Raw genomic sequence first — 24,191 nt, forward strand, 5'->3', positions numbered from 1 at the left:
CGCAGCGCCTGCGAAATAATAAGATAAAACATGTCATTTCTCCAAACGCACGACGGAGTTCTTTCTTCCCTTCTCTCTATTTTTAGAAACCAGTTGCTCTTTCCAATCAAGTGACAACAGCTGAGATACACACTGGGATACACACTGGGATATACTGGGGTGGAATTTCTTCGCAAGCGCATGTCCTTGTGTCTTCTTAACCGAAGAATAAATAAAAATTCTCTGCTGGCGGCTGTTCTCTGTTACAGCTGAGAAAAGTTTGTCTGCCGGCAGATCTCATAGCGGCCGTAAAAACCTTTTGCGCAGGTACAGCGCGCAATATCTAGAAACATCCAGCAGATGCACGGGAGAGAGAGCGATATCAGAGCTAAAAATAGTACAAATGGGGAGAATTTCTACCTCTCTCGAATATTCTCATCCTTTCCAGACTCGTGTTTTCTGGAACCTTTCCTTTGCTTGCCTAATAATAGTTGTAAAATATATATATATATATATATATACCAGTATATGCACTAAATATACATATATATGCAGTATATATATATATATATATATATATATATATATATACTGTATACATTTAAAAAATATACCGTATATACTGCAGAATATGATGACACTATATAAAAACAATAATATAAAACAAATAAATAATAATAATTATATATATATATATATATGTATATATATATATATATATATATAAAAATATATATACCGGTATATATATAATCATTATATATATATATATATATATATATATAATGTATGTGTGTGTAAGTGTGCTCATAGTCAAACAAAAGTCAAAGGGGTGAAGAAATGGGAAATTGTGACAACAGAGGCCGCAGCAATGTTCATAAATGGTTTTGAGTCACAACAGAAAGAAATGAAATGGTGCATAATCCTGCCATATGAAATAATACATTTATAAACCTGCTGTCCCCAGAGCCGTATCTGGTGATCTTGGCGTCTAGGGCAAGCTCGTGGTTCGTGCCCCATGCCGATGTCACATCTGCTTTTGGAAGGAGGTGCAGGGGCATTGCTGTTGGGTGCTCATGTGCGCCACACGCCAAGTATAGCCCTGTCATAACACAACACACATCACCCAGGCCACAATGTGGCTAAAATGCCATTTTTTTCAAGATAGATTTGGTTGAAGCCCCTGCCATTGCCATAAAGACATGTCCATTTAACCAATTTTCCTGCTATGATCGCCCATTAGAAATGTACTTTTTCGTTACTGATTACCAGAATGGTAAGTTTTCCAGAATGTTGCTTATGGACCTTACGAAACTAAATGAAATGTAATTTGTGTCTAAACCTCCCAAAATTTCAATTGGCGAAAAAAGGGGCCACTTTTATTTAGGGGTGTGGTTAGAGGTGTGGCTAGTGGGCATGGCTTTAAGTGACTTTTGTTACTAAAGTAACTGGCATTCCAAAGAGGGGCAGTTGGGGGGGTAGGGTAAATTATTCTGACATCATGTTTATCAGTAGTAAATATCCCTTCTCACCTAAAAATTATATTTAATAATAATATACTAAATTCTCATCAAATTGATGTCACATTAACAGTTTCTGGTCATTGTGGTCCCCATAACGTTGGTTGGTATCTGGAATGCAGCCACAGGTTAAAATGTTTTAATGAATCCTTTTTGTAAATCTTGACATTCCTTTGATGTCAGAGAAGTGAAATTTTTCAGCCCCACTCATATTATTCATCATCATCTAGTCCAATTCTTCCTAGCCCCTTCCCTACTACATTGGGCTAAGAGTGAGAACTCCGAATTATAAACATTATGAGAACTCTGGGTCATTTATAGGTCTCTTTTCATCCTCTCATAGGAGCCGCATAAACTAAGGGAGTCACTAAGCCGCCACATAGTCTATTTAGTGAATGAAACAGCATCAACCTTGACTAAGTGGGGTTTTTTTTAATATTCCTTGAGGGTCTCGTATTTAATGTTATATTATGTGGTTTATGTTTTTAGTGTATGTGGAATATGGTGGTGTTTTAAGATTTTAGCCTCGATATTTGTTAACAGTCCCAAACGAGCCACCTGGAACTCTGGGCAAATGCCAGGTGGGTCACTGACCAACAACGCTCCATCCTTACCCAATCTGACGCTCCAGCGTTGGGTGCCGCAATGACGTCATTGGCCGTCTAAAAGTGCCTTAAATCTCCCACCAGGCATTTTTTTTATAAATTTATCAGTTAAAATTGACCTGCTGCTTGGATTTACAATATTGTATTGGTCAAAATTCAAAAATTTATTTTTGTTGTGTTAATACATTTCCAAATGTATTAAAAAAAATGTCAACTCTGAACATCTCTGGGCACTGAACAAAGTCTGTCTTATTTGCTATTATTTTCCACATTTTCCAAACAGTGAAAGAATAAAACAAATATAAAAGATGAGCAACCAGTGCAGAAGGCATCGAGAAATGTGATATAATATTAAATGACATTTTTTAAAGGTTTCCTTTAATAAAGAAATGAAAAAGGCAAGATTAGGCTCCTTAACTTGGACTCCGAGATGCTTGGAGATTTACGGTGATGTTTAAATGGTTTTCATGCTTCGGTTTCGTAGCCTGTTTAATGTCCACATCGCTAAACATCTTTGCTACAAAATAAACTTCGGAAGGAATGCAAGAAGAAAATAAAAAGAAACATTTCCCCGGCAGCCGAATACGTAGCGTTTACATTCTGCATCAGACAGGCTTTGAATTCGGCGTGATTTAAAGTTCCATTTACTATCCAGAAAGAATAAAGAGGCTGAGGTGTATAATACGTTCTGCGGGAAAGGAGGGGGGACGATCTGTTTAAAGGCAGGTGCTATATTTCCATTGAAGATGAATAGCATTGAAAAAAATTCCAAACCTGGCACTTGGTATTGGAAATTTGGAGCAACCCAAATTCTCAACACCTTGGATACCCAACACATCAAGCAGATCTGTCACGGGAAAAAAAAGTTTTAGCGCGTCCATGTAGAAAGGAGGCAAGATGAGAATGATAAGAACCATACGCAAAATATTTCTAGAACAGGGAAGGATCTAAAGACAATTGTGCTTGAACACAGGTGGGACTACCATAATGAATAATCTATTGATAGGCAATAGATTATTGATTGGAGATAAAGTATGAACACTGTTAAATTAAGGCTTGTTGGTAGCCCTTTGGGACTGGGACTTCCCACCAGTAACTAGCATTAGAGTCTCCGCTCTGGTTCTCAAGTACCTTCAATGGTGGAAGTGTTTTGGTTTCTCCAACTTCCGGGGACCATTGGGTCTTTCATTGGCATCTGGAGATACTATGATGTCCCTGAGAAAGAGGTAGCAATCACTCCGGGAACGTCAAGGTATGTCCTAATGAAAACATTGTTACCCACCACGACCAAGACAGTCCCTCAGGAACCAATGGCAGCCATGTCATGTGACCTCTGTAAGCCCCAATCACAGGAATTATATGCTTGTTTCCATGAGAACTGATACAAAGTACCATGACATTTTACTTATGGATTCAGAAGACAAAACAGAAGAGGCTTATGATCTCTGACCAAAGATAAACCGAAGAGTGGTTATAAGTGGAAGGAGAACAGTGTCTTATGGTACTTTAAATATGTTTTTTTTAAATGCAAGAAGAAACCGTGTCCAGCTTTATCTCCACATAAATCTTTATCTATAAACTGTATACGTTAATTCTAGAAGCATACTAGGAAAGCGTGACATATAGGTTTGCTCTGGTCAAGTGCTCGGTAGTGATTGTATGGAAAGTATGCAGAGTAATGTTCTGTGTATACGCATGCCTTCGTTTTCCAACCAGTTCTCAAACATGAAAGACTGATTTCCCTGCGCTGGAGGGGCAACATTTACAGAGAACGAAGCAGTCAAAAAGGAAGGCACGTGCTGGGGGTGATTTGTAATCGAGAGACCAAAACTGGTTACAACGCACAAAAACTGCAAAATAGATAGCTTTGAGATAACATTTTCTGTAATGGAGCAAAGCAAATCTGCATGCCCCCCAGAATAAGGATGCCAACACACGACAGCTTCTTTGGTTAATGACAGGCCAGGGCCAGGGTTTTAGGGGCATGATTAACCGCCTCTCAGAGCGAAACGCGTCAGGCAGTCGACCCATCTGAGCCACCACAACTCATTGGCTTGTGAATGGATAACTCACACACGGATCAAACACTTATATTGAAGACTTAAATATCTTAATTCTCAAAGTAATAGCATTCAGTTGTACAATAAGTAATGTGTAACACAGGGGTGTGGGCATCCCCCCCCCTTAACTAAAACACACACATATTAACATGCAAAGTGACTCTCATGTTAACACCATACATATATACACTATCTTCCTCTGCCCTGTGGCTTGCTCCACCAACCCTGGGCTCACCCCTGGCACTCTAATATCAGATAGCACTACACACACTAACACTAAAACATGCACACTCTACCACAAGTAGCACCATACACTACCACACACTCACTCTAACTCCATACACGTATGCATGCACACATACACACTCTCTCCCTTTCCAATCACCGGTACAGCTTGCTCACCCCTTTTCAGCCCTACAGTCACTGCGGCTTTCGCTCGACCGATGATCTGCTGCTCTGCTCCAATCCTACAACCACGAGGTCACCTGATGGGCTTTGGGTTACCCTGTTGGGTCCCTCAGTCGCCGGACGCCTGGGTGCCAGGCTCCCACAGCACGGGCCTTAGCGTGCCCCTGGTACAACCTAAAGAGTCTGTATAATGTTATTGTAAGGGTTGAGCGAAGACCCATTCGTGGAGATGGGTACATGTATATGGGTGCAAAAACAAACAAGGTCAGCACAACAAAGACTGCTATGTAATCAAAAGCAATAGTAAGCAATCACATAAGGAGTCACAAGTTATAGTGCATTTGCACTTTGGCATAAATAAATATACATATACCGACCTTGTTTGTTCATGCTTGTTGCTTGTAACCCTTAAGGTTACCCCTTCTCATTTGGCTTTGGGGTTTCTTCTCTGCTTTTGCCCCCTGAATTTGTTTATATTGTACAGATATGTGGCTTACATGGCATTGGTGTTACTCCTTTGGCGATACATAAGCGTCATAAACGTGTAATTATCTATAAACACCGACTACATAGCTTTAACGCGTGACGGGGTTATTCGTCCAGTATATGCTATAGTGGTTGCACCTCTACAATAGCAGTAATCAAGGTCTAAGCCTCTGAAATAGCCCAGGAGATGTTCTAAGGTTCTAAGCATTCATGGGAACGATGGATTGGCTTCACTTATGGGCGGGGTTAGCCCCAGACATCCTATAATGGTGGAGACCTGGGAAATTAGGACTTCACCAGGGTCAGACCGGGAGAGTTTGCAGGTATACTTCTAAGATGTTCACGAGGGAGAGTTTATAAGGTACTCCCTTGAAGAATTTCTCACTCATCTTTGGTCCTCCCTGTAGATCCCCATCTAGCCCATGGGGACAGAACAATGGCTGCCTTAAACAGTTTGTAAAGTTTTTGTTTTAAAAGCTCTTGGTGTCACGTCCTTCAATGTTCAGGATTACATGTGTACACTGGAAAGTAATCCCGGGAAGGAAAGAATTAAGATGTGTTTATTTACTAAAGTGTGCGTTGGTGGGCAAGAGGAACGTTTCACCTCACCTATGGATACTGCTGGAATTATTGCCTGTTGTGTTTATTGCTACGTGTAAATCTGCAGACCATAGTAAAAAGGAAAAATAATAACGGCAACACGCAGGAACCAAAAATAATTCTGGTTACCAAATCGTTCTTCACATTTTCTAGCTCCGCGCAGGCTTAGAAATCATATAAATACGAATGATATCAGCACCGTAAGTAGAAACGGTAAAGGCCAAATTCCTGCCTTATCTACAGCCTTTCTTCTACCAGATCCATGAGTGCCCATGCAATCCCTAAATATAGCCCACAACAAGTCCCAGGAAAGAGATAACGGAATACCTTATGCGACAACACTTAACCCTTTGAGTGCCAGGGGTGGGACACGTTTTTGTTCCATTTGTTTCTATTGTATAGTTATAGGGGGGGATCTTAGAAGCAGCCTTCACTTTACATCGTGGAAAAGTCATAATTATAATATAGTGGTAAAAATACCAAATAAAAGTAAACTTACTAGCTAAATAATTTCTTTAAAAGCCCCAAAAGCTTTTTTGAGGAATAGAACTTCCACCAACCTCATCATAAGCGTCAAGTCCACAAAGGGTCATCAGTGTATTTTTTCTTTAAAAAAAAACAAAACATGCATTTAAACCATTCTGGACCAGGGATTTTTCATACCCTAAACACAGTTTCCATGTTTAATGTACAATAAAACATAATAATTATTACTTAATAAAAAAAAAAAAACCTATACAAAAATACTCTGTCGCCATGGCGACCTGGCGCTTGGGATTTGTCGAGCCCTGTTTTAAAAGAAAAAATACACATTAATGAAATGGTAAAACAGTATTTTATCTAATGAATGAACAGGAATACATGTATTTTAACATTTTTGGTATCTATCAGTTTGTCAGCATATTATTATATATTATTATATTTTGTCCTGGTGCCTAGGTTTTGTCAGCCCCTTACATCCAGAAAAAATTGTGGATGTAAGAGGCTGAGTCATCACACGGGGGCACTGCTGCTGCTGTGTGCCCAGGAGTCTGGGCAGACAGCACAGCCACTCCGAGCCCGCCCCCGAGCCTGAGATCACTCCCACGGAGTGAGCCTGTAGGCTGAAAACGTGGTTGCTGCAAAACCAGCAATCGCGTTTTCAGCTGCCACAGGCAGCTTCAGGGAAGGAGGTTGTGTGTTGATTTGGTCCCCACACAAGTGTGGTTTCCTGACACAACACCCCCAGCTGCCTGATCGCTCCATGAGAGCGACAGTGCAGCGTTAACCCCTTCAATTTAGGGGTTAATTCCCGTTTTGTACGGGGCTCTGCTGCTGGTGGTGCTGCCAGGCAGACCAGCAACAGCAAAAACGAGCCCCCACAAGCCCTTTGATTCCTGTAGGCATGGAAGCCAACAGCAGTCATCAGAGAGACTCCTCCTGCAGTGGCTGGTCTATAGACCAGCAATTGAGTCCCAGCTGCCAGAGGCAGCTTCAGGGACAGGGGGAGAGGGTTCTTTGGTCTCCCTGTGAGTGTGGAGAGCAGCCCCAACACCCCCCTGCTGCCTGTATGACACATTCGTGTTATTGCAGGGGTTAACATTTGTCCCCACAAGCTTGTGGGGACTAAATATCAGCCAATGCTGTGCTCCAATGGAACATCAGCATTGAAAGGGTTAAAAAAAAATTATTAAAAAAAACCAGCACTGACCTGAAAGTCCAGGGTGCTTCCAGGTCAAATGCTGTGAGTTTAGTAAGTGGGCTGATGATGATGATCAGATCACTCCTAACCAACTGTTAGTTTAAAAAAATCCTGGCTCCTAACTTTTTTACCTGGCGCCTAGATTCACAACAAATTTGTCAAGCCCTGTTTTAAAATATTTTTTTCTTTAAAATAGCACCAAACTTTAAGGGTGCGGCCTATAATCGAGCGAATACGGTAATAATAATACAGTAATCCTATATTCTTGAATGTTATAATGGTGGCTACCAGACACTTTGAAATAGAAATACATTAAGAAACTGAATATGATACACAGCACCGAGCGCCCAGATGTCAGCATGCAAAGTCTGTACACCCCCCCTGGTGGAATAAAACTAATATGTGAAAATATGTCCCGATCTGCCGGGCCCACTCAGAGAACGTGTTTGTGGGGGTTCTTCACGCCTAAAAAATGCATAAACGCCGCCATTTTCCCCCAAACTGTCACGAGGAGTCAGCAGCCCCTTTTTTTTTTTTTTTACCAGTTTCCTTATTTTTGCCCGTCTAAAATTTAGATCCCTCAAGATAGTAAGCTTGCGAGCCGGGCTCTCTCCACCTAATGTATTGGTTTGTCTTAGTCTGTCAGTTCTCGTCTTGTCAGACCCCTTGAATATATGTATTGTATTAATCGCTGCGTAAATTGTTGGCGCTATATAAATAAAAAATAATTATAAAAATTATGTCCCTCTGGAAAAAGTTCCCACTACCCTGCGCTACTCGGTGTATATTTAAAGCATCAACGCCATTAAATACAGAGCAGCTACCAAACACAAAGACCCCACAAGACGTTTTCTGCGCGTTTTTAATAATTCTTGAAGTGGTTAAAAAAATTAGCATAGCTTTTTTTAAGGCATCAACCTATAATGCGAGCCGTCATGCTATAGGCAGTTTGAGGCATGTATATAACAATTAGAAAAAAAATTATTGCCACAATATATATTCAGATTTACATTTTATTAAATCTGACAATCTCCCCTGGGAGAGAATATCAAACGTAGCGACTGAAAATAGTGATAAATAAAATAATAAAAAATAAGGTTTATTACTTGGACTGTAAGCTCTATGGGACAGGAAGCTGCTTTCCTAATTTATTCATACCTTTTGTGCCCCAATTCAAAATGTCTCTATATAGCTAGCGTATGGCAATACCTGGGAATTTGACCCAGAGAACTCCGCAAATCCTTTCACGATTTGTACATTTTTAGTACAACATTTTTGAGTAATAGTAGCAAAAGTTACTTTTATTAACATTCCCTTTAGACCTTATGATGCATTGTTTTCGTTTTCTACATGTTATAGTAAATAAACTTAAAAAAAAAAAGAGAGAGAGACCCTTGTGAAGTTGTTTGTGTGGGCACATTGCCCTGACTAAAGATGGCAGCCGCGCGCCACCTGTGACTAGATGTGGGCGTACTTCCGATCACGTGGTACGCGGCCAAAACTACTGACCGTTTCTGCGTGCGTCGCGTGTGACGTAGCTTTCACGCTCCCGCCTTGGACAGGCCCTCGGCGTTTGTGGGGGGAAGTGGGAGTAGCCGAGTGCCTGTAACATGGCGACGGAGGATGCCACCGTCCCGCAGCTAGTGGAGAGTATAACACAGAGCAGCCCCTCTGCCAATTGTAGCGTGACTATGGCGGGGGGTGACATTAGTAGTAATGCACACACCACCAATCCCTGCCAGAAAGGTGAGTTTGAGTGAGACCCGGCAGGGAGCTGTCCACATAGGCCCAAGTTAACCAGTAGCTGCCCAGGGCTTTGCTTCCCGGGGAGCTGCTTGGGACGGCACAGGGTAGACCTGTAGTGAGGGCGAGGCTTATGTTTAGCGTTGCACGACACGGATATGGGGCCGGCTCCCAGGTATGTGTCCCTGAGCGGTTACGGGGCTCTCAGACCTCGCTATAGTATGTGTTATGCGCTGGGCTATGGACCTCAGGCCTGTGTGTTTACAACAAGGGCCTCCCTGTCCCCAGAGCAAACCAAATGTATACATGTGCGTCCTGAAATATCTTCCCCCGGGATCACAGGCTGTGTAACGAAAGGGGGGGGATCAAGTAGACCGTTCAATGATAATTGCAGTATCCCAGTGTATGTGGATTGCTTGACTGGAGCAGCCAGTCCATTATTTCTTGTGTGTTTGGCCCCCTTCCCTGGATCCTGTATGATATTAAAATGATGCCCTCGGCAGAGCGTGGGGTGACATCACCGCAGATCTGGGTGAGGGCAGACTTTAGTGCCCCAAATTATCACGTTATTTACTTCTCTGTGTCTTAAATGCCCAGCAATATAATTCAGTACGCTGATCGCACCTTTGAATGATTGCACGGGTAGCGGGGTATGGGCTGGTAGACCAGCGCTCGGTGTCTGAGAGCCTTCACTTATCTGTTCCATAGAAAACGTGAGTCTCCCCGCACCCTCTGTGACTGCTGATCCGAAGCGGTACGTAATCAACAGAGGTTCCTCCAATCGTACCTGAGGATAATACAGGACGATGCGTGTTTGTTGTGGGACCGGGCCACTCAAACTTCACGTGCTACATGCATGTGAGTATGTGTGGATTCATGGGAGCCCTACTGTGCCCAGATACCGCAAGCTACCTTTTCATCTTCATTTTTTTTTTCTTTTAAAAAACAACTAATAAAATGACTCTTGCCTCGGAGGGCTTTCTTTTGGTTTTTGGGGTTTACATAATAGGATCTGTTAGGGAGAATGGCTTTCCTGTATGATGCACCCCACCACGTGCCAGGCTCTCCTAGTCTTGTTTTAAGGAGGGCTTCTGCATTCTTATTGACAGAATATACCTCAGCAGAACATTTTTTCCCCTTTTTTTTAATTATTATAAAAAATGCGTAGCTGAAATAATATAAATCCGTGATTAAGAGAGTATAAGCTGGAGTCTCCCGATGTGCGTTCACGGAGGGTGCTCAGCAGTGCGTACATTTAGGTCAGAATTGAGTTAGAGAATGAGACTTCTATCTCATTTTGTTCCTCCCCATGCCTGTAGGCTTCCTGCGCTGCAGAAGTCCGGGTAGATTTAGTTGAACCCGAGTGCCCGTTGAAATCGTTGAACCTCGGGTTGCGTACATGCGAGTTGGCTGGCGGCCGGATGCATGTATTCTGGCTCGTAGAGCAGCTGAATGCACGCGGCCGATGCAGTAAAATGCTTTGGATCTCATGCGAAATGCGCATTTTACGTAATGTATAGGGCTGGAAGGTCCCTGTAAAGAGCCGCTTGTGCGTGGAAGGAAGGCTTACTGATGGGGATCATATGGGCCAGGAATGAGAAACCTTAGAATGCAGCGTAGTTACCGAATTGTGAAAGCTTTACACAACAAAGCCATTGGCAACAAGTTGATGCCTTTTGTGGTTTCGTTGTGGCGAATTCTTCTGCTGGTGCGGTTAATGGTCATGTCTGTATTAGTGACATTAGGTCCTTCATCGTCCTTTTTGTCCCTACAAACAGAGCGACATTTCAGTAAGCGATGCTTCCTTTCTTATCCTCTCAACCCATCCCTACTTGGGGCAGAATTCAGCAATGATTACGCCGCGCACCCTTCTCGTATGTGGACACGCAAGCCTCTTCTGCAGTCCTCCATGCCATTGGCGTATCTGGCAACTTTCACATAGCGGAAGCAGCAGCTTTGTTTTTTTTATACTGCACATTTTTCTAGGAAGAAATAATTTAATTGTAAATAAAACAAGTAATTACGAATATCACTTTTCAGGGTCTGGGCTCTGTGAGCAAAAACAAAAGCTACTTCATTTGTGGTAGTTTATGATAGAATTTGAACAGAAGAGTGGGATAGTTTGTAAATAATTATGTAGAACACTTCAACTTGTATGTGTGTTTATTTATTTATATATATATATATATATATATATATATATATATATATATATATATATGACTCCAAAACAACATACATGGTTTTTATATCGATTTTTGTACCAAATGTCCTGGAATCAATTCAAGGACTACAAACTCCTCCCCCAAAATCCCTTTAGTGAATAAACTTAAAGTTGATTGAAATGTTTGGACCGGGTAACATGATAGACGCCTTAAAGTACAACAGGAAAACTGGTATAAGCGGTAATCGTTTAGAGCCGGAGGTTTAGCAGTATAAGAAGTGTAAGAACGTATATCTTTAGCGCGCGCATGGTAGGTGAATGGTGATTAGTGCATTGAGGGCATTTTAAAATGACGAGCATTAAGAGACGCCACGCGGGCCACGTAGCTGCCCTTAAGTCTCGTATTGCTGTAAATTCCATCGTTTGTATGCCTTTCCCAGTATAGGAAGATCTGTGTGTTACAGGTGTGAAAGGTCACTGGCCGGAATTGTTAACAATCTCGATGTGGTAGAGCCGTCTCGGTGTTGAAATAGCGTCTAATAATTGTTCCTGCGACATATTATATACCTACAGTTAGGGAGGTAAGTACAAAAAGTATCTAGAAGGGTTGATTTCTGGTTGATGTTGCGTTCTATGTGAAACCGTTAAACGCAACACAGCTATGCTAGTGATTGAAGTGTTCAATAACCCAGAAGAGATAGCGAAAGCCTTACCCTTACAAACAAAACTTACCCTTAGCTTGGAAGGTGCTGTTACCGTGTTTCCTCATAGTTACCTACTGCAAATTTGGTTTGGATCCAGGAGCCGGCCAAAAAAAGTTGCCATACTGTAACATAAAAACCACCATACACACTATCACAACACACTGGCTAATACTATACATGTATGAAATTACACACTAACACTGTGGACACACACATACTGAATCTGGCACTACAATACAGTAGACATACTGACTGGTACTATACATTTATACGCACACTGACTACCGATACTACAATATACACACTGACTATAGCACTGCATACAGACTGATACTACATATACACACACTGACTACAGCAATACATACAGACTGATACTACATATACGCACACTGACTATATCACTGCATACAGACTGATACTACAATATACACACACTGACTATATCGCTGCATACAGACTGATACTGCAATATACACACACTGACTATATCACTGCATACATACTGATACTACATATACACACACTGACTACAGCAATACATACATACTGATACTACAATATACACACTGACTACAGCAATACATACAGACATACTACATATACACACACTGACTACAGCAATACATACAGACTGATACTACAATATACACACTGACTATATCACTGCATACAGACTGATACTACAATATACACACTGACTATATCACTGCATACAGACTGATACTACAATATCCACACTGACTACAGCAATACATACAGACAGATACTACAATATACACACTGACTATATCACTGCATACAGACTGATACTACAATATCCACACTGACTACAGCAATACATACAGACAGATACTACAATATACACACTGACTATATCACTGCATACAGACTGATACTACAATATACACACACTGACTACAGCAATACATATAGACTGATACTGCAATATACACACTGACTATATCACTGCATACAGACTGATACTACAATATACACACTGACTATATCACTGCATACAGACTGATACTACAATATACACACTGACTATAGCAATACATACAGACTGAAACTACAATATACACACACTTGCAGGCTGACTCCAGCACTATACAGTCACACACACACACACTGACCCTGACACTACAGTATACACACACACTGACTCCAGCACTAAACATTCACACACTGACACTACAGTATACACACACTATACATATACACACACACACTGATGCCAGCACTATACATATGTAGACACTGACTAACAGGATAATATACACTCACATACACTACTCCCCCCTCCCCTTATGGCGACCAGCCACGCTGCTGCCTATCTTCTGCCATTGTGAATCCGCCACCGTGCAGGGTCACATAATGTGCATTACATGACCCTACATGGAGCTTCATGGCCCCTGCTGCACCATGTCCCGCAGGAAGGCATAGGGTGCCATGATGGCAGCGCTGTGAAAACCTGGGTGCCAGGAAGTGGTATCTAGTCGCCATGGTGACCTGGCGCCCAGGGTTTATTGAGCCCTGATCTATAGGTATTAGAGGCTATTTGTTAAATATTCTCATGCAATGCTCTTTAATGGCTGACGCAGCAGTTTGTAGAAGTTTATCAGGCCTGGCTTCCCATTCTTTCCGTAGCGTTTCTGTGTGAAACCTTCTGGAAGCTACCTAAAGCCCTTTTGTTTCTAGCGTGATTGTTATGCTTGATGAGTGCTGCTGCCAGAAAAGATCAAACATTAGGTCACCGACCCATCGATAGATTCATCACCATAAAAATATAAAATCCAATCTCTGCTGTGTGGAACAGGCAGCCTATAATCGCTGCTTGCTACAAGGCCAATAAGTGTAAAAAAAAAACAAAACAAAGTAAAAGACGGCATGCTGACAGCTGATTGGCTGGCCAAAAAAGCCTGACCTCAACTAACATGCAAGGATCAGTTTTTGACGTCACTGGTGCTCCCCTACACGCTCTAAAGCGTTCCTCCAATAAAAAAACAATGTTACGTTAAGAAAAAATACAGAATTTTTTTATATAGCGGCAACAATTTACGTAGCGCTTACTACAGTCCATATATTCAAGGGGAATGACAACTAGAATGACAGACTTAGACAAACCCAAGCAAAACTAAAGGAAATGTAGTATTATACAGTTAGTGTTACACATTTTGTAATGGAACTGCTGCATTAACTGGTGAATTTCACCTAATGAGCACGCTATTATATCAGTATTTGCTGAGTTGCTCTCAGTCCGTGCAGAATCCCTTGAGTATCAGTCTTGTGATATTTACATCCGTAGACACCTTAAAGGCGACTTCATTGCTAATCTTTAGCGAAGTTCCTTTAAATTAACATTTTTAAGCTGCGGCGTTTGTTATAATGTCATCTTTTTAAGGCAGTTTCCTAGCTAAGATAGCAACTTAGCAAAATGGAAACCTAAAGAGACATATTGCTGCGTGCTTCCACTGGTGCAGAACATTCATTCATTCGTGGTGTGTTAGAATGAGAGGATAGTCCGGAGTAGGTATCTGTGCCGCTTAAAGCAAAGGGTGTGCTGGCAGGAGAGTCGTTTGATATCTTATAACTTATGAAGTGTGATCCTCAGTAAGTTTCTTCTGTAGGATGAACTTGGTTGATGCACTGATACTGTACTGTTACCTCAGTGAGAGTTATCCGGCGTCTCATTTAATTATGCATTATGCAGGGTCAGCTTAGCCCTCCTAGCTGGAGGGATCTGTCTGTGTTGGCTCTTCGTAGTGAATAGTGAAGTGAAGGAGTTAAAAACCGCAGCTGTCCTGCCAACACTTCCTTTAGTGAATAAACCACTTTTCTTACAATATCACGAAAGCCACAAAATTACAGGTAGGTGTCCTGGGCCATTAGTTGGCAGATTTCAGTTAAGGCGGTTTGATTAATGTAAGGATGACGAATCCCTGTCGTCTATCCACCATCTTCTGTGATGAAACCAGCGATGCCGTCCGTTAATCACATTCTTTTATTAATCACGTTCTACTTTAGTAGATCTCGTAACTTCCGTAAAAAGCATGTGTCCAAAGTCCACATACGGGAGACGACAAAATGATGGGCATTTCCCTATCAATTAGTTTGTAACGCTAACGAAGAGATGATGTCTCAAGAGGCCAAGCGATTCTATCTCGCTAAACAAATTCCACCAGACGGCCCCAGACATTGATGTTTTATATTCATATCTATAGGTTATATACAGTTTTCTGGCTTCTGATAAAAATAGATGTTCCCAAAAAACTAGCTACGTTTGTCCAATTGTGGCACTTAGCTCTTCCGGTAGTTTTTGCTTACGTACAGTTAGCGAATGCAGTCTTTCATTGCTTCTGCCCATTAAGCTACAGGGAAGTCACCGAAACACATTTTTCTGGCTTAATAAAGTGTTCTGCAGCTCCCATCCATCTCTATGGTCCCAATCGCAAGCCGTACGCTTGTATGCTACTTCGCTTCTAGTGTTAGAGCAAAAAAACCTGGTCTAAAGAATTTTGGGAGCTCAAGAGAGACTTCACTGGTTGGCAAACAGCAGGCCCGTCTCTTCATGGCTCCTTGCCTGATGGGGGGGGGCGGGGATCCAAAAATGTTGGTGATGAAAAGGTATTTGGCCCGTCTGATTTTTGCATATTTTTTTCACGTTGATTTTCGTCTTAAAAGAACATTAATGTTTGCCTAATGTTTAGCCAGCGACACCTAGATGTTCTTCAAGAGTTCTGGGAACGATGGTCTAAGTACTAATGAGTCAAACAAGGAGCTTTTTGGGCAATATAGGAAAATCAAGAGTTCTGTGGTTTCTATAAAGACTCCATAAAGATCTTATCTAAGTATTATATTTTTCAGGTATTTGAATGCTATGTATCTAGGCTACAGTCCCAGCATACCAAAGGGGAAAAAAAAGTTACTTTTGGCAAAAAATGATTGGTACCTTCATGTATATATATATATATAATCTGTAACTGCCAAAGATAGACAATTATATGCATTTTGGGTCCTTTTTATAATTGGTTTAGCTAGGTACCGCTTATAATGGTTAGAATGTTGAAATATTCTTTTCTGGATTGTAGAACCCTTCGGATCTTAAAATCGATGACAATGTTTGGCGTATGGGTAGACTTTAAAATGCTAGCAGCAGGGCTCTCCTCTTTGATCGTTTTTGTTATTGTTAAATGTTTTGTAAAATGAACATGGAAGTCTCTGTATTGTCATTATACAAATATCCGGCTCAACGGGTTTATTTTACTGGTCTCTGCGACCGATGTTTGTACGATATAAATGTTGCGGTTGTATGCTGGGGACTATGTAGCTCCGTGGGAATAGCTAACCTCAGCGGGGAGACCGAGCGGCGCCGTGCACAGAACTCAACGCCTGCTGGTGTCTAAGTAAAAGAATAAACTACATCCTTATTCAGACATGAGGAATAGCACTTTTTAGAAAGGATAGCCCCTCCTTCGGCTGCAAACCCCTCTTTCCTGCCCCGATGCCCCTCTTTTCTAGCTTCTCGTATTGGCAGGTCTGCTCTACAGCCCTTAAATAATATTTTAGTACCTGGATTCACCTTCAGCCTATTGCCCAAAGACTATCGTTTGTTTGTAATTTTGCAAATAACTTGTCAACTTGCTGGACGTTTCATCACGCTTTCTAGCGCCTGCTAAACAGGAAGCAGCTCTCACAAAACAGGAAGTGTGTAGAGGAGTAGACATATGACTTCACATATATATGGAGTATGGTCATAAAGTGTCAGACAAATGGGATTTCTCTGTCTTCCAAGAATATTGTCCCTTTGATATATGTTTATTATACTGGGACTGATAATTGAATAGTTATTTATAACAAGATGATTTGTGGAATGTTGGTTTATATTCGGAACGTGCCGCGTCAGTTGATCCCTCCGTATGGAATTAACGCAAGACGCCCAGATACCGTGCGTATCTGATACTCGTTCTGTTTTTGGGATCGCCGCTGAGTAATGTCTATTTTTATTCCCACAGACAGCATCCTGGATGAGCAAACCAGGAAGGATCTTTTCACAGACACCTTCTGTAGGGTCTGCGGAGCGGTTCTGCAGTCCGAGTCTCAGAGGTCTGCGCATTATGAGGTATGGGAGCTAACAACAAGGGCCGTACGGCTTTATATCGAATAGCCGGGTATTTGACCGTTCTCTTGCTGTTATCGTATTAGAGCGAGGTTCCAACCTACATGCCTGGATTGCAGTTTATGGAATGGCATTTTAGGATATACGCCTTAGATTAACACTTAGCAGACTGCATGGTATTATTTTAGAGAATACCACAACACTAAATTTAAACTGAATTTCGTTTATTGTGCTCTTGTATAACTTGCTTGGGAAAGTGCTTCCAGATTCCCTTACATCTTACGTTACACGGCACCGAACCTCTTGTTAAATCACATATTAAAGGAAGTCTAACCCCCGATATTGGATTGTGTTGAACTATTTTGTAATGCGTGGAGCATCATTTAGACTTGAAGTTCCATAATGGTGTGTGTGTGTGTGTGTGTGTGTGTTGACCCAGAAAAGCCTAGTTTCTCTCTCATGGACTCTGCTGCGTTCTTTTTGGAAGTAAATTTGTCTTAATTCCAGGGCAAAAAGCACGCTCAGAAACTCCGGCTGTACTTGCTGAAAAAGGAGCTACAAGGAACATCTTTACAAAAGGAAAATGTCGATCGCATCGATTATATTGTAAGTTTTACTGTATTGTAAGATCGGTTCGCTTTTCCTGCTTTTGTCTACTTGACTAATGGCTAATTCTCTGATTTGGCTTCAGGCAGATCACGGCGCATCGCGTGACAAAAACAAGTTTTGCAGCCTGTGCAATATGGTGTTTAGTTCCCCGGTGGTGGCGCAGTCGCATTACGTTGGGAAGATCCATGCTAAGAAGATGAGGCAGCTTGGTGGAGACCAGGCTGAATGGACGCCCCAGGCTGATCATGCGTGTTCACCTGTGACCTCTCAGGCAGACGCAGGTAAGGGGCTAATGACTGCTTTCCCTTTGGAACGGGGAGACATTTACACCACGGAAATTTAAAGGGACCACTCGGCTGACACATGCATTTAAAAGATAATAAAAAGATAATTTAAGTGCAGATGATACCTCAATGGCCCTTTAACACATATTAAGACTGTCTTAATGCGTCGAAGGGGCAACCCATCCATCAAATGCACTTAAATGCATGTGGTAGCCGCGGCAACTCCCTTGCAAATATATGGAGTGATTCTGCCGAATCCGGCATGCATGGAAATGGCTGCCATTGATCTCAGTGGCGGGAAATGATGGACATCAGGGAAGCGATACGCCGTAGCTCTGGAGTTTCAAGTCTTTTAAAAGTAACCTCTTAATTTCCATTTGTATGCTAGTGCTCTATAAATAGAATATAATACTTTTTAAAAATAATTTTACCAGTAATGCCCTTTTAATTGATTGGAAGCATCTACTTATTGAAAGTAAACTCCTCTACTTGGTTGTAGACTAAAAGCAACAAATATAGATGAACCAAAATGCATCGTCCGAACAATATCTCACCGCGTAAAGTCTGTTTCTGCTGTTTTTCCAGCTGCGCCGCCCGTCGCGGATTACAGTCCCTCGTCTCCTGTGGTCGAGAAATCCACGCCGCAGGACGCCAATACGGAGCAACAGTCCTCTACCGACAATGAGGTGGACTTAACCGACCCAGACAAGTACTGCAAACTCTGCTGCGCCTCCTTCAATAAGCCACTAGTGGCGCTGCAGCATTACAGCGGCAAAAAGCATGCGCGGAACGTGGCCCGCAAAAGAATGATGGAAGAGATGGAGGAGTCGGGTGATCCTCTGGAGTGTGTGGGTAAGTCATGGACTGGGAACGCTCCTGCCCATGCTTTTGTTTTCTGAGAATGCTAGAAACGCTCATATCTGTATATTCTATTTTCTTTTTTGGACAGTGAGCGATGGGAAATATGTGTGTCCAATTTGCAGCGTTACTCTCACATCCATAGAAATGTACCAGGCTCACATGCAAGGGAATAAACATCAAGTCAAGTAAGTGCATTCTTTATTCGGTTTCTCATTAACCCCCTCAGGCGGAAAGACGGAATATTATGCCGCCGCTTAAAATTAAGGAATTAATATGTCTAATTGCGGCCTCAATGAGTCAATCGCATGCATTTTGCCGAGGGCAGCGATCGCTTCACACTGATTGTGAGGCATAGAAGACAAGTTCAAAAACTTGTTTTTATATTTAAATAGATTTATTCATTTATTTTATTAGTTTGTGTGGATGAACTAACCGAGAGGAAGGGAGGTTATGCTTAAAAACATAATAGGAAAAGTGCTTAAAATCCCTTTAGTATAAAAAATACCCTTTTTTTTTATACACCAGTTGCCCCCTTTATTGTGATCACAGCTAAGAACCTGTGACCCGGTGGATGCACAAGTGTGTTAGCATGTTGTGTGCTATAGCAATGTGTTTGTCGGTGTCTGTGTAGATGTTAAGTCATGCCCTGAAAGCATTCGCAATAATAAATCACAGCAGAAGATCTGCTTTCTTATCCCCATTCCCTAATAACTTCTTCACCAGGCGCATGACTTAGGGGGAGACCCGGGGTACGAGATTGTGGAAGATGGCTGCTCTCACACATCCGTTTGGTATCGGGTTTTATAAGTTGGACTGTTAATAATCATTTGTTTCTACTTTCGGCTAGCTTTCTGCACATACCCTTATTATTCCACCGCTACATTGTTGACATCTACTGTCCTCTACTATATTTATACATGTGTCTAGAAAGGGCCCATCGTCCTCTCAGACAAGCTCTTCTGCATACTCCTACTTTAGTGAATAAACCCCCTTGGCAGAGCTGTGTGCAGTCATTGGTAACTTCAGAGTCTTGCAATTCCACATGGTGTATGTCTGACAGCACAGAGGGTTAAATCAGTCCACTTTCAATAAGGAGTAGAATTTGGTGGTAAAGCTGGTGTTAGATGTTATGTTGCAACTAAACATTCTCTGCTCAAGTGTTGAGATATTGTTTCTGTTTTTGAACACTTCATTAACATGTTTTACTATCTTCTTCCAGAGAAACCATGGTTACTAAATTAATGAACACCTCAAAGAAGTCTTACAATTCATTTCAAGAAGAATTGGCAGACTACATAAAAGTCCAGAAGGCCAGGGGACTGGAGCCGAAGACTCAGTTTAGGCAAGAGAGAGATCAGTACGATAGCTGTGATTATGACGAGGAGGAATTGGAGGAGAGGCCTCCACCGGTATACAAACATACAAACAACATCCCTTACAAATATCATGATCAGCATTCCTTTTTCTATCCGCCATTTAATGCGTTACACCCAGCCAAGCACATGAATCCGCCGTTGCCATCACCCTGGGAAAATCCCCACCATAATACGCCGCGCGGTCATCACCGAATGCCGACCTCATCCAGTTCTAGCTCCAGTGATGACTCTGAAGGATCCTCCTCAGATCACAGTAGTGGTTCCTACAGGAAAGACAGGAGACATAGAAGGAAGCATCACAAAGACAGCAAACATAGAAGCAGAGCCAAAATCCGGAGGGAGAACGACACCACAGAGAGGAAAAAGAAGAAAGTCGACGAGGCCAACTCAGGAAGAGATGATGACAAACAGTGTAAGAAAGAAGAAACGCGCTTGTCGGCAGTGGACAAATCAAAGCATAAGAAAGAAAAGAGAAAGCGAGAGGAACAGTCTGTAGACAAAGAGGCCAAAAAACACAAAAAGCCTAAAAAAGAAGAGGTGCAAAAAACAGAAGAGGAAATCTTGTGGGACGAATCCATACTGGGGTTTTGAAAAAAGGTATATTTACAGAGAAAAGGGACAATGAATATTTACTAAGACAATACAAATATATTATAAACCTAGTAAAAAAAAAAAAAGAAACCTTGCACAGTCATCACAAAATGACGGGTCCGGCGACCAAGGAACTTTAATGCCACCTAGAGAATGGGTAACGTTTTAGCAGCCTGGCATTAAAGCCGCGAAGGAGGATTGTGAGAAGGCAATTGGTGTCTCTGCTTTGTGTTTTGCATACAAGTAATTTATTTTAACTCTTTGTAGGCGTTGTTCTACGGGCAATTTTACATTTTCCTGGGCGAAGCTAACATTTTCGCACCATGCAGGTTAATCTCGAACATGTCAGCCGCCACATAGAAACACGAATACTCCGAATGGTCTAGCGGGGTGCGAGAGGTTAACTCCGCGAGGAACTTCTCAATCTGTAAAGACCATATTACCGTCGTCTCACCTTTTTTTTTTTTTGGCTATTTTATTTATTTCTAGTTCTGATACTAATCTTGGTGTTAAGTTCTCAAAACGGAACACATATTTTTGTATTTTTATTACTGCCAGATAATCTAACAGAAATGTTTTCTTTTTCCCCAAAAAGTGTGTTTTTTTTTGTTTTCTTTTTTTTTTCTCCATCAAACAACAAGGCTGTGCGTTGCTTCTCTGGTTGGACAATTATAAAAAGAATGTGTTAAATCTGTATAAAAAAAAAAACACTGAATTGAAAGAAGACTTTATACATTATGTGAAGACGTTTTATTAACGCCAAGTAGCCTTGTTTGAAACTGATGTTAAAAATAACAGTTCTGTAAATTTGCTCCCGAAACGAATTCATTTACATAATCCGGAATGCTGTCAGCTGTACGGTTACTAGTTTTATATATTTTTTTTTTTTATTAACACTCAGGTCCTCATCCAAGCTGTGTCCAAAAAAAAATGAATCTATGAAAATGATTTGAACTGGGGCCAACATTCCAGTGATGGCAAATTTCAAATATCAGTGGAAACGTTTGTTTGATTTTATGTTGTACGGGGATAATAAACACCTTTCTGGCTTAAAATGTATCCTTCTGATGTATGCCTTTTTTGTTTATTTTGTTTTTATTCTTCTTGAAATGTTGGTGTTTGCATTTTCCCTTCTAGCGTTTTTTTTTTCTCGTGGGTGTGTGATTTGAACTCCTTCAGAACCGTGCTTTTTTTTTTCTTTTTCAATGACTTGAGCTTTTTTTTGCCATTTTTTTACCGTATTTTGGATAAATCATGATTTCCCATTTGACAAACATGGACATCCTTTTCTTTTGAAAAACTCAAAACATATTAATATGTAAAAAAAAAAAAAAAAAAAAACCTAAGTTTATGCAATCTTACGTTTTTTTCTTCTACTCTGTTAACTCCTCCGACACTACCTCCCCTGCTGCTCTGTCTTATGGTGGTCTGCACTTCAGCCGCCTAGACCTGGAGACAGACAGACAGACAGACGCGGGGGGGGGGTGTTGGAATTCTCCTCTCCCTACATTATTACTGTTGCACGAAGAACAAAAAGATAAGGATATCGGCATTTTAATATTTTTCTGTTATCCACATTTTTTTAGATACAAAACTTAATTCCTTTTGTTGAAAAAAAGACACAGATAATTAAATTATGTAAATAGAACAAATTTAGGCTTTCTGTGGCAGTCTAGGAGCTTCGAAAAAAATTCAGAGTCTGCCATGACAGATGTATATGTGGCTATAAAAGGTTTAGTGATCGTAAATAAATTAAAATCTATTAGAATAAACAACCTAAATGTAAAAAAATAAAATGATTAATTTAAATTTGTGTAAATTGTTTAAAATCAGCTTTGCTGATTACTTTTATTATCTGGATTTTATTATGACACAAATGTGTGTTTTGTAGGAATGAAATCGGATTTGGTCATAAAAAATGCATAAGATGATAGCATTTTAATATATCTGCTATGTCATACTCATGGTAACAAATCTATTAACTTATTCCCTAACTAAAATAATCAAATTACGTGGCTCCATTTTTTTAATGATAATTAAACATAATTATGTATTTGTTGTCATGAAAAAAAAATGTTTTTATTTATTAAAAAACGATTTGCTATTCTTGATAAGAGCTCAATAGTTAAATATTTATCTAAATAGTATCTCGCCCCCTATATTATAAGTATTTCTATTTTTTTTCTAATATGTTTATTCGCAACAAGTAAATCAATATTTGCTCAAATGAAGTAAAAAAAAAAAAAAAGAAAACCGTAGAAAGAATTCCTTTAAAAAATACAGAAAGGCCAATGAAAGAAAAAAGGAAATTGGAGTTTGCTGATTACCAAAATTCAGTGATGCGTTTCAAGCCCACCTGCTAAGCCGTACTGAAATATGTCTGAGAGTCGCTGCTAGGAGTGCGGCAGACTGCTCTGTATTGTCCCGGAAACTACCGGAACGTGGCAAAACCAGACGGTACATGCCAAACCTCTATGCGGTATGGTGGACTGATGTCAACAGAATACCCCGGAATCAATGTCTCTCTCATCTGCAGTCTGCTTGACCAATTATTAAGTGACCCGGATTGAGTATTGCCACTAAACAACCGTGATGACTTTGTTTGATTTCGATTTTTCCCGCTCTAGAAATCCCTCGCTACGTATATGATTATATATATACATACATACACACACACTATTTTGGTTGACTGTTCTCTACAGTCTATCCTAAATGCCGCTGCTAGGCTCATCTTCCTTGCACGTCGCTCCTCTTCTGCTTCCCCCCTCTGTGAAACCGTCCTGGCTCCCTATTACCTTTAGAATTAAATGTAAAATCCTGGTACTAACATATAAAGCCCTCCATAACACTGCGCCCCCCTCCATAACACTGCCCCCCCTCCATACATAGTCTCGATCCCTACGTTCTTCCCATGGGCTAAGGCTCTCCTCCTCACTCATCACCTCTTCCTTTTCCCGTCTACAAGATTTCCCTCGCGCTGCCCCATATCTCTACCTAATGTATCGGTTTGTCTTATTCTGTAATTCTAGAATACATGTCTTGTAAGAAGCGCTGCGTAAATTGTTGGCACTGTTTAATATATGATAATATATAGTATGTAAATATTTATATGTTTAAATACATTTATTGAAAACATATTTAATATTAAATTCCCGCAATATATCAATGCAGATAAGATTTTAAAAATATCTTTATAGTCGTGAAAGTCTCCTCTCTTATTGAATATATGAAGGGAGGCGAAAGGAGGTTTGTGAAGCTTTTTCCTCATTGTTACCCCGCAGGTGACTGGCCCTTGTGATTGGCCAATCTCCGCGTGACAGCCGCCGCCCGAAGGAGGGGATTGCGTGTTCTGCACCGAGTCAGGTGCCACGCTCCCTCCGACCCAATTTTTGTAGCCAAAG

The 24,191-nt window shown here is 41.0% G+C and overlaps 1 protein-coding gene across 1 annotated transcript; it reads left to right on the plus strand.

The window, feature by feature from the left end:
* The first annotated feature begins 8,939 nt into the window (after nt 1–8,939).
* KRCC1 (lysine rich coiled-coil 1) lies at nt 8,940–21,849 on the plus strand. The gene is made up of 7 exons (XM_053458147.1): nt 8,940–9,085; nt 16,966–17,072; nt 17,577–17,675; nt 17,761–17,959; nt 18,548–18,814; nt 18,912–19,008; nt 20,043–21,849. Exons 1-7 carry the CDS (start codon nt 8,950–8,952, stop codon nt 20,788–20,790), a joined length of 1,653 nt encoding a protein of 550 aa, XP_053314122.1. The 5' UTR covers nt 8,940–8,949; the 3' UTR covers nt 20,791–21,849.
* The last annotated feature ends 2,342 nt before the right edge of the window (nt 21,850–24,191 follow it).

This window comes from Spea bombifrons, chromosome 1 (genome assembly GCF_027358695.1).
Source record: "Spea bombifrons isolate aSpeBom1 chromosome 1, aSpeBom1.2.pri, whole genome shotgun sequence".
In the NCBI taxonomy this organism is placed as follows: Eukaryota; Metazoa; Chordata; class Amphibia; order Anura; family Pelobatidae; genus Spea; species Spea bombifrons.

What these genes read in the sequence shown, in the direction of transcription:
- KRCC1 (XM_053458147.1), top strand. Translation starts at nt 8,950, where the DNA reads ATGGCGACGGAGGATGCCACCGTCCCGCAGCTAGTGGAGAGTATAACA. An exon ending in CACCAATCCCTGCCAGAAAG is followed by an intron (nt 9,086 to 16,965) that starts GTGAGTTTGAGT and finishes TTATTCCCACAG; the next exon opens with ACAGCATCCTGGATGAGCAA. An exon ending in GACCTCTCAGGCAGACGCAG is followed by an intron (nt 17,960 to 18,547) that starts GTAAGGGGCTAA and finishes CTGTTTTTCCAG; the next exon opens with CTGCGCCGCCCGTCGCGGAT.